Source organism: Populus euphratica, unplaced genomic scaffold (genome assembly GCF_000495115.2).
Source record: "Populus euphratica unplaced genomic scaffold, PopEup_1.0 scaffold33.1, whole genome shotgun sequence".
NCBI lineage: Eukaryota > Viridiplantae > Streptophyta > Magnoliopsida > Malpighiales > Salicaceae > Populus > Populus euphratica.
In genome coordinates, this window is record NW_011499906.1 from 219,702 (window position 1) to 230,605 (window position 10,904).

The 10,904-nt window shown below is 30.2% G+C and overlaps 1 protein-coding gene across 1 annotated transcript; it reads right to left on the reverse strand.

The window, feature by feature from the left end:
- Nucleotides 1–1,029: 1,029 nt before the first annotated feature.
- LOC105133369 (plastidic ATP/ADP-transporter-like) lies at nucleotides 1,030–5,559 on the reverse strand. Its single transcript, XM_011037329.1, has 5 exons — nucleotides 4,644–5,559; nucleotides 3,147–3,401; nucleotides 2,236–2,379; nucleotides 1,794–2,141; nucleotides 1,030–1,636 (listed from the first exon to the last, which is right to left on the reverse strand). The coding sequence occupies exons 1-5, from the start codon at nucleotides 5,397–5,399 to the stop codon at nucleotides 1,274–1,276; spliced, it is 1,866 nt and encodes a 621-aa protein (XP_011035631.1). The 5' UTR covers nucleotides 5,400–5,559; the 3' UTR covers nucleotides 1,030–1,273.
- Between the last annotated feature and the right edge of the window lie 5,345 nt (nucleotides 5,560–10,904).

The window sequence follows — 10,904 nt, forward strand, 5'->3', positions numbered from 1 at the left end:
TTTTTATAATTATTCAATCTTCTCTTCCTTTTCCTATCCATCCCCTTGCTTGAATCCTCCTCCCTTCTAATCCTAGATTTACCTAAAACCTATTGAGAGTTAAGAAATTGAATTGTTCTAAAATCTAGGGGTGATCATTTTCGGATCGGTTTAGTTTTTATCAAAAAAAAGTAACCAAACTGAAAAAAAAAATTGAAAAAAAACCTAAAACCAAACCGAAACCGGGTCAAACCGACCGGTTTCGGTTCGATTCAATTCGGTTTTTTAGGGGGAAAACTGGTTCAAATCGGTTTGGCTCGGTTTTTCCGGTTTGGCTCGGTTTTGGCTTGTTTTGGCTCGGTTTTTCCGGTTTTAGCTCGGTTTTTTTTCCGGTTTCGGTTCGATTCGGTTTTTCGGTTTTGGTTATAAAACTGAAACCGCACCATTATTCAATCTTCTCTTCCCTTTCCTATCCATCCCCTTGCTTGAATCCTCCTCCCTTCTAATCCTAGATTTACCTAAAACCTATTGAGAGTTAAGAAATCGAATTGTTCCAAAATCCCAACTTTCCAAATAAAGTGTGTCTGGCAAATGCAGGATTATAAATTGCTAAAAAATGTGTCGCTGCACTTTCTTTCTTTTTTTCATTATTGCTAGCAAATTATATTATTCAAGAGGGTTTTATTTTGCTTTGTTATCCAGCCATTTTTCTTTTTAAAAAATTAATTTTAGATTAATTTTGTGTTTTTAATATGTTAATATTAAAAACAAATTTAAAAAATAATAAAAAATTATTTTGATGAATATTCAAACAAAAAAACACTTTAAAAACCTATATTTATTGCCCCACTCCCAAATAAAAAGCAAAAACAAATTTAAAAAATAAAAAAAATTATTTTGATGAATATTCAAACAAAAAAACACTTTAAAAACCTATATTTATTGCCCCACTCCCAAATAAAAAGCGTGAAATATTTAAAAAGTGCTTTTCATTGATTTTAAATTCAAAACCATTTAAAAACACTTTAAAAAACATTAAAAAAAATTCACTTTGAAAACCATTTAAAAACAGATATCTATGAATATTAATCCAATTTCAATTCTACAACACGTACTTAAAAACTGGACGAACTCAAGACTTTTGAAGTCCGTTGTCAACGAAGAGGAACAGCAAGATGCGTGCTACCTTTTAACTAATTATTCTTTTCCTACAAATAAATTCACCTACTAGCACTTTCTCATTGAGGTCGCTTATTCTTCCAGCATCCCACAGTGGAGGAATGGAAGAAACATACTAGTTCTTATGGGGAGCTGAAGGTTCAGACAAACTGCTGGTCGAGTCACCTGCTGTTGGATCGAGTGCAGTGCCACTTGGAAGAGAGCCATTCCCACCTTCTTGAGACACTACGGGAATCTTCACAGCCGCTCTTTCCATCTCCTTCTCAAGCTCTTCTTCCTGGCGCAGAGCAGTAAACTGGGTATCCAGAGACTTGGCTGCGGCTAACCATGCAAGCACGATCACCAGAAGTACTCCTCCAAGGTAAGGAGTTGAATTGGCAAGCGACCCAAAGGTTAAAATCATAAACTGTTGAATAAGAGCCCCTCCAGACTTACCCAACGGATTGCAGACAACATCAATGGCTGCCTTCCCTTTAACCTACAGCACAGATTAATGCAGAGCAAAATTAGCACTGAACAACAAGCCATTTTTAAATTGACTTTCCCATATCCTGCATCAAAACTGTCTCAGAATGACTGAAACAGATTGCCAGTCTAAACTAATAAAGCATCTAAAACAAGCAAAAGGTCCATACCTTAGTGTCCTCATCCAAGGGAATATAAGCCATTTCTTTGCATGGATCAAACAAACTGTACTTGGCACTCTTGCTGAAAATGTTTTGCAAGGCACCCACATATACAGCAGCAAGAAGAGGAGTCATCCCAAACTGTGCAAGGGTAGGAACAAGAGGGCCCCCAAACAAAATCAGAGAGAAGAAACCAACTCCTGTTAGAAGCAGGACTGTAGGTGTAATTTTAGCTGCAACTCCCCATCCATATTTGTCAAATATAAATTGACTTAGAAGCATCATCGTGAAAGTTGCTATTCCAGTTGCTGTTGAAAAGTCACCCATAAAGGCAGAGTACTCATTTGGGCTGGGGAACTGCGAATTGAGTGACAGAGAGGGGAGCAAAGAGAATCAGCAATCAACAAGTACAGAGAAAAGGAGGGCAAGGACACAATCAGATCAAGTTTACCTGAGCCTTTAACTTTGATTTCCAGGTAACCTCAACAAGGTTGATGCTAATACCATATGCAACCACCAAAGTAGCAAGATCTCTAATATATCTGGAAGACACAAGGAATTTCAAGCTCTCCATTGTGGTCATCTTTGGCTTTTCCTGCACATGGATTTTCATTCTATCTAAGTTGTGTTTGTTTTTGCGGTCAAACCGTGTTTCTGAGAAATTTTGATTTTTTATCTTGCTTTAATTTAACAAAAAGTAAAAAAATAATATTTTGATGTATTTCCAAGTGAAAAGCATTTTGAAAAACAACTTGAATCTTCGAAATATAAATTGTACTAGAGCAAGCACATGAACTCTTTAGTAATAAAATTTGAAGTGGTTGTACATTTATCAATATGGTGGAAATATTTACAGAACAAATATTCTCACTTCTGCAGCTTTAGATAATTTGTAAGGATGTTTTCACACCCTTCATTGTCTATACACAAGGTTCCTTCGAGTGATTTAACCTTTCTGTTTGTTTTATACGAGCTGCAAAATAAGCTTTTTAACACCTTCAATGATAATTTAAAAAACAAATCCTTGTTAACAAAATTATAAAGGTAATTTTAAAAAAAAAATCCTTGTTAACAAAATTATAAAGGTAAGCCTGTCCTACTCAGCATTGAATGAACAAATCTAGATAGGCTAATAATAAACAAAATATGGCATGACAAGCATATAGCTGGTAAGATGCTGTCACATCACATTTTTAATACTTGTTCCTTAAATTAAGAGTGCCGTGTTAAAAAAAAAAATTGCAGGGTGGCTGATGAAAATAATATCCAGTGCCAAATTAAAAAAAAAAATCAAGTAATTTTTATGGGTATACCATTTCAATTTCATAATAAAATTTAAATAGTATACTTTGAGAAGATTACCTTCTTCTTCTTACTTCGGGTTGGTAGAGGAACATACGTATTCACCCACCAGTAACACAAACAGATTGCAAGCCCCATCAACACCACAATGCTCATCATTCCTTTGAGCGAGATGGCCCAACCATCAACACCAGGACCCAAGTTTTTCCTCAAATTTGAGAAGTACTTCACTGTTCGGCCTGAGAAAATCAGAGCAACATTCGCCCCAAGTCCAAAAAGAGGGTAAAATCGTTTTGCTTCATCTATAGTAGTGATCTGCACAATACATGGAACATCATTAAGTGGGTAGCTTCAATCAACATTTAAGTGCCATTCAGATATGGAAGAGAAAACAAAAACACTTTATACATATCAGAAGAAGCATCTGTCCATAACCACTCTTGCACTAAACATGGCATAGACGATTCTTGCATTTGTATTAATCCCCCGATTGATAAAAGTGGAAATTAAAGTTTAAAAAATAATACACATTTAGAGCAGTATGAAACTCTGTTCATTTGTGTACAGGTAAACAGAATCATATCCACAACCCTTGCAGGAGATTCAACAAAATGAACAAACACCATCATAGGTCCTTTGGAAGCATTAACAAAACTTAACCAGGTAATTAAGAGATGCAAATGAGAGAAGCATTTGTATAAGGTACAATTACAACTATGGCAGGGCAAACCTGGCATCCACACCAGACATAAGCCCAAAAAAAGGCAATATGAAGTGCTAAGACTGTTTGTAACATCTAACTGAATATCAATTGAGAGTCAACTTAAAGATTAAAATAAACATGCTTCACAAGCACATCACAGAGAGTTATTATCCAATCTTCCTCAACAGTTAGTTAAACCCTTTCCATAGAGATGAGAAAGATGAACCTCTACATGACCTCAAATAGTCCACATCTTATTCAGCTTCACTGAATGCCAAATGAAGAAAAGCAATTATGTCTTTTCTTGTTTGATCGGATCATTTAAACCAGCAACTTTCACTAATGAAAAATCAAATTATTCATGCTAAACAGCATATCTTATTCAGCTCTTTAAAATTTTATTAATCAAACCAGTTTTACTTCACTCCAACAAAACTCGCAGCACTTTTCATAATCCATGAATCTCTTTTTCTTTTAAGCATGGCACAGATGCTGAGGAACTAGCACCCAAAAATATTTTCAGCATGTATTATAACTGGATGAAAAAACAAAAGCATCAGAAATGACGAGGGAACCTATAAATCGATTGGAAATATCAATGACTGAAACATGAACCTTATGCAAACTACAACTCAAATTCAGAGCAGCTTTGTAACAATTCAAAGAATTATCGATTAGAGAAAGCATGAGTAACATATCAGTGACCTCTAGCACATGGATTTTTCCTTTCTTTTTTTAAAAACAATGTACGAAAAAGACAAATTATATAACCAAAAAAAAAAGACAACCACAGCTACAAACAATCAACAGACAATTTTGAATCCAAAACAACCTTCATAAAGAAGGATGATTACCTGATTAGCAAATCCCCAGAACAGCACTGAAATCACCACACTCCCCCACAATTCAGCCATGACATAGAACAAACAAAAAGTCCAAATCCTCATAATTGCAAGAGGACCAAGAAACCTTGGGCCAAGTACGTTGAGAAGTTTATCAGCAAACGCTTGAGGGTGGATATAGTTGCTGAGAGGATACAAAACAAACCCAAAAGCCCCAAAGAAAGCAATAAAAGGAACGATTACAGTATAAAAGAGAGCTTGTTTTGACAATACATTAGCCAATTTTGTATACAATAACATGAACCCAACAGCCATAGGCAAATTCACCCAAGTTTTCAAAAATGGTATAATTTCTGCACTGCTACCTTTGGCTGTCACAACCAACACATCCTTAGTGTCTCTAAGGATTGTGTAGTTAAAAAGAATACAAAAGAACATTAACCCAAGTGGGATAATTTTTTTGAAAGTCGTAAGCTCAATACCCAAAAACTTTGGTTTATCAGTTTCTTCACCAAACAAAGGTTGTCCAGCAGCTGCAGCCTCTGCCCTGCAAATATGCAAGTTTCTATCTTTTGGAGAAAACCCACTTGGTTTTGATACAAAGGTAGGAAATTTTGGGACCCCATTTGAAGATAAAGAAAACCCGGTAAAAGTTTGAGGTTTTGTAGCAAAAAGCCTCTTCTTTAAGCCCTGTGAAGGATATAAAGCTCTGGTTTTGGGGTTTGATGGGAGTGAAAGAAGCCCTCTGGTTTGTAGCACCGCTTCCATGTCTCTCCCTCTCCGTTTCCCTCTCTTTAGATCCCTTAAACAAAACCCAAATCGTTGGTTTTCAATAAGAAAGCATAAGAGAGACGCAGAGAGAAATTGAGAGATAAGGTGGCCGAAGGAGAATGTTTTGATTAGAGAGGATGGGCAGCAAAGCGATAGAATACTTTTTATATATATGAACCTTAACTCTCAGGCCCTCTTACTGTTGTAATATTTCTTCAGTCAGACGGCTAAAAATTTATTTTTAATTTTTTTTAATTTATAATAGATTTTAAAAATATATTTTAAAGTTTTTTCAATGATTTTTCTTTACAAAATTTTCACTATTGTCCATATAAAAAAATAAATAATATTATTTTATATATATAAGCACCATAATTTTTAATTTTAATAAAATAAAATTAGTATTCTACAATTAAGTTATTAGAAATACAGAATATTATAATAACTATTATAAATTATGGTTTTGGTTTTTTTATAAAACATAATTATAATCATGATATATGTATTAAAAAAAAAACTTTATTGTCAACAAATAAATATATTTTTTAATTTTGCATTGAAACAAAAAGTTAAAAAAATAAAATTACTTTCTTTGACTACTAAACACATAATTATTTTCTTAAAAAACCTATTATTACAGTCTTTCATCCAAGGTGGGGAAGGTTCTCAATCTGCAGGGTAGAAAAGAAGACAAAATCTATGGTTTGGGAAATCAGAATGAGCACAGCAGGTGGAGGTTTTTTGCCCTGTTTGGAAACGATTAGACGGAGTTTTTTAAACATTTAAAAAAAATTATTTCATGTTATTTTTTTTATTTTTTTATCTCATAATATTTATAATACCAAAAAATAATTTCCCTTCGAGATATTTTACACTTTTCTAAATAAAATGGGACACAGGGTGTGAAAGTAACATGTGAGATGCCAAGCTGTGCAGGCATGACCTACACGGCTGTCCTGTTTCATTTTCCTGCTGAATTTTCATTTTCTCTTATTTATTTCTTATTTTAATTGATTGGGGAATTTTATTTCAGAAATTAGATTTATATTCTTAAATCTATATATTAGCATGAGCAGCAAACCCATTTACTCATTAGCCTATGGTGTGTTTAGAGATGTAATAATAATTGTTTTTTAAAATATTTTTTATTTAAAAATATATTAAAATAATATTTTTTAATTTTTAAAATTATTTTTAACATCAATATGTTAAAATAATTTAAAAACATCAGAAAAATATTAATTTCAAGTAAAAATAATTTATTAAAAAACACTTTTAAAACACATAAATGAAAAAACCTAAGACTACATTTTATAGAAATCATTCTAAAAGGTTTTAGGCAAAAAATATACAATAAAAATAATTTTTCTTCTCAATATTTCCTTTGCCTCCATTATTATACAAGTAAATTTTATTTTTATTTTTTTCTATTTTTTTCAAAACTATACTGAATTATAAAAAAGTGCTTATTTAAATTTTACTCGTGTAAGAATTCAAGAAAAACAAGAGTACCAAAAGGAAGCAAGAACTAAATAAAACACGACAAATTTGATTCTTAATCATTGTTTGTTTTTATATGGCAAACTAGTTTTAAGCATATTTTAAAAGTATATTTTTCTTTAAAAAACATTAAATTAATATTTTTTATAATAGAAAATTAATTTTCAGGTTTTTTTTTTTTTTTGAAAGTGAATCGAATCCCGTCTGGTCCTGGAGGGTATGATTCTCGACATGGGCGCACGTTTCCTGCAAGGTTCCTTTTAGTTCCAAATTCTCGATCAAGATTTGGAAGATTCTTTGGACTCTAATTTTCAAAGTCAAACCAGGTGGCTTTCCACGGATTTGTCAAACCACTGCCTTAAAACCACACCTGCATACGGGTTTACTAGTTTGTGTGTCACTGGTGCCTAACTTGTTTTTTTTTAATTATATGCTTTAATATTTAAATTTAAAAAATTTATATTATGTTATAGAATAATATAAATAATATCTTAAAATTTTATTTAATATTTTAAATTATTAAATTAAATTAGTTCTTTATATAATAATAGAATCTTAATATCTAAATAATCATAAATTAAAATATCATCATCACCATTTATTTGATAAAAATTAAATATAAAGTAATATAAGTTTGTATAAATTTTAAATTTAAAAAGTTTTTATTTTAAAAAATATATTAAAAAATAATATAAATCATAACTTGAAATCTAATTTAATAAATTAAACTTTTAAATTAAATTGACTTTTTGATAATTGATAATATGTTATATATCATATTATATCTTATTGATATTAATCATTTAAAAGGGTAGCATAATTTTATTTTTAAAATAATATTAAATTGATTTGAGATATATATTCTTGAAATTAAAAAGAAAAAAAAAAGATTTTTAGTACATGATAATTTTTATTTTTATTGTTATTTTGCTCGTGAGACGTGTGATGTAATATCCATTTCTGAAACCAAGAATTTGATTTTTCAGGAATTTTAGAACAAATGGATCCAATTTTTATGTATAGAATGGACAAGAAGAGTTTGGTGGAAGCGTTGATATTCTACAACACGTTCGCATGTCAAGTCTTGCTTCCTAATAATGCCATATTATAAACATGGGGAATTGTGGTAATTGCGTCCCGCACGCAGGAGACATGCCCCTGGCCACTGCTCAGCCCGCGTTCCCAAGAGAGCACGGAAGTCCATGATCGGGGAGGGACACTGGGGTCTTTTACCATTCTGGCATGGTTTGGTAAAAGACTTCGAGTTATAGATACAAAAGTATTAGGAATATAGCCCATTTTAATTCAGCTTCTAATGGAAATTGCGGTTTTATTAATAAATTGCTAGTTGAAATACCAGTTATATTAAATAATTATTATTGTTAATAGCATATGTATTAAACAAATACTAATCACAGTAATGATTCTTCAATACATAGATGTTAATGTGAAAAGCAACTGTCTTAGTTGATCAAAATTTTATTTTAATATCAACTCTAAATTTAATTGAAAAAACAAACTTTAATTCATCACAACCAAAGCATAAAACAATAATAAATTATCAAATTTTAAATCCACAATCAACAATGTGATATTTTAATATTATTTTTATCTTTTAGTTATAATTCCAAATCAATATATGTTATTTTTAAATATTATTTTTATTTATTTATTTTAAAGATAACTGATAATGGCAATTACAAAATATAAAAACATGTATTTTTTAACTTATAAAAGGATAATTTGAAATTTTAAACATCTTCACATGTTAATTAATGATTTTAAAACATATTTATCTAAAATAAGTAATAGAATGCATAATATGTAAGACAATATTTAAATCAACATGATAATTAGTTAAAATATTATTAAAAAAGTAATAAAAATAAAATAACTATAAACCAAAAAAATAACATGACATAATAATACATTTGAGTCTATTTATATCTTCTGCGACAATGAATGGATGGATCGGCTTTATCAATAGCACGACTCCCACCTATATATGTGGTCTCCTATGAGAGAACATCATTTAAGCTGAATGTCTCTCATAATAGGTCAAGTGTAATACAATATGTTTTGAACTAAAAAGATATATAAAAACGAGCAAATTCATCCTCATCTTCGAGATCATGAAAATCAACCACAACACGTCGACTATTATATAACAACTATTCAACATAATATAAAACAAATAAAAATTATTAATACATAAATAAAAACAAAGATTTTATCCAAATCTATAAAAAAAAATAACAAATATTTACAGCATTTTAAACATGATGTGCACGTGGCTCATACTACATCTCCTCGTGTGGAGGAACTTGCATTAGGTTTGGTATAATGATTTGACATGTTATACTTGGATACTAGCCCAAGTATTCCTCCTCAAAAATTACAAGATGTACCTCCCTAAAAATAAAATTTCTTGGTGCATCCCATATTGATATATATTAGAGATGGTGAATCATCCAATTATAATTAGTGTGCTTTCCCAAATAACTAATGAAATGCAATTGATCGCTCATATCTATATCAAAATAGGATATGTTGCTTAAAGTAAAATTTTTGCATTACATAGTTTAGGAAATGCATCTCAATAAGCTCGAAAATATATGAGGGGGACACCTAATGTCCATAAGTTCATGGCTAATGTGCACATAACAGGAGCAGTTGTTATATTATTTCTAAATAAGGATTTCATGCAACCTATTGAAGCATCAACAATACAATTATTTTTCATCATTTACCAATATTAACCTATGCAATTATTTTTAATCATTTATCAATAGCATAAAATCTTTATATCATCTATGCAATTATTTCTTATCATTTACCGATATCAATGCAAACAATTATTTCTCAATATTTTTTAATATATAACACTCCAACATCAATGCAAGTAATTATTTCTCATCATTTTACAACATCTATGCAAACAATTATTTCCCAACATTTTTCAATTGAAAAAAATTCCAACATCAATGCAAGAAATTATCTCATCATTTACCAACATTAATGCAAATAATTATTCCCTAACATTCTTCAATAAAAAAAAAAATTAACATTATCACAAGCAATTATTTTTTAATATTACTTCATAATATTTTTCAACATTAAAAATTTTATCTTATCATTTTATTTAACATCAACATTGCAATTTATTTTAACATATATGATTTGATTACTGTCTATCTAACTCGCCATGATAAAATGACAAAGCATGGGTTGGATTGTTTTTAAAATATTTACTTGCACACTATTTGTTAATAAATAAGTAATTAACTTATTAGATAAGGTTTCCATGAAAGATATTATTAATCTAAATGGCATCATTTGTATTATTAATAACACATTACATGTACCCTAAAGAAAGTTATAACTTAACTTCTAAAATTTGAATAAACATAACAGATTTAGACTCAATTCGTGGCCACCCCAAGTATAAATGCTTTTATGACTATAGCTTTATATATAAAAAACATACAATAATTAGTATCTAACTCAAACATAAAACAAAAATAAAAAATTTATAACAATTATTTTATCTTTAAAAGCAACAAACATTCTCCAACTTGCTTTGTTTTTTCCAAGCTAACTTGTTATAAATACCTATAAAAACATGTGAGGTTGGTTGGACTCCAACTATATAATGGAAAGAATTTGAAGTCCTCCAATAGTAGGAGGTAGAACAAGGACACGTGTATCTTATTGAATTAATAAAAAGTATAGTCAAATATATAAAACATGTATGCTCTAACATAGTTGCATAACAAAATATAAAATTCAAATTAAATATAGACAAATTAATATGTTATTTAAACTATTAATATGCATTAATATACCGTCTTATAATCTCATCATCATTATCATTAGGTATTTTATAAAAAAAATTTCAAAGTGATGTCATGCATAAAACATTCCTCTTGAACATTTTAGTAAGAGGCACTCGTCCGAATACACGCTCGTATAAAATGACCTTATTCTATATACTTATGGTAG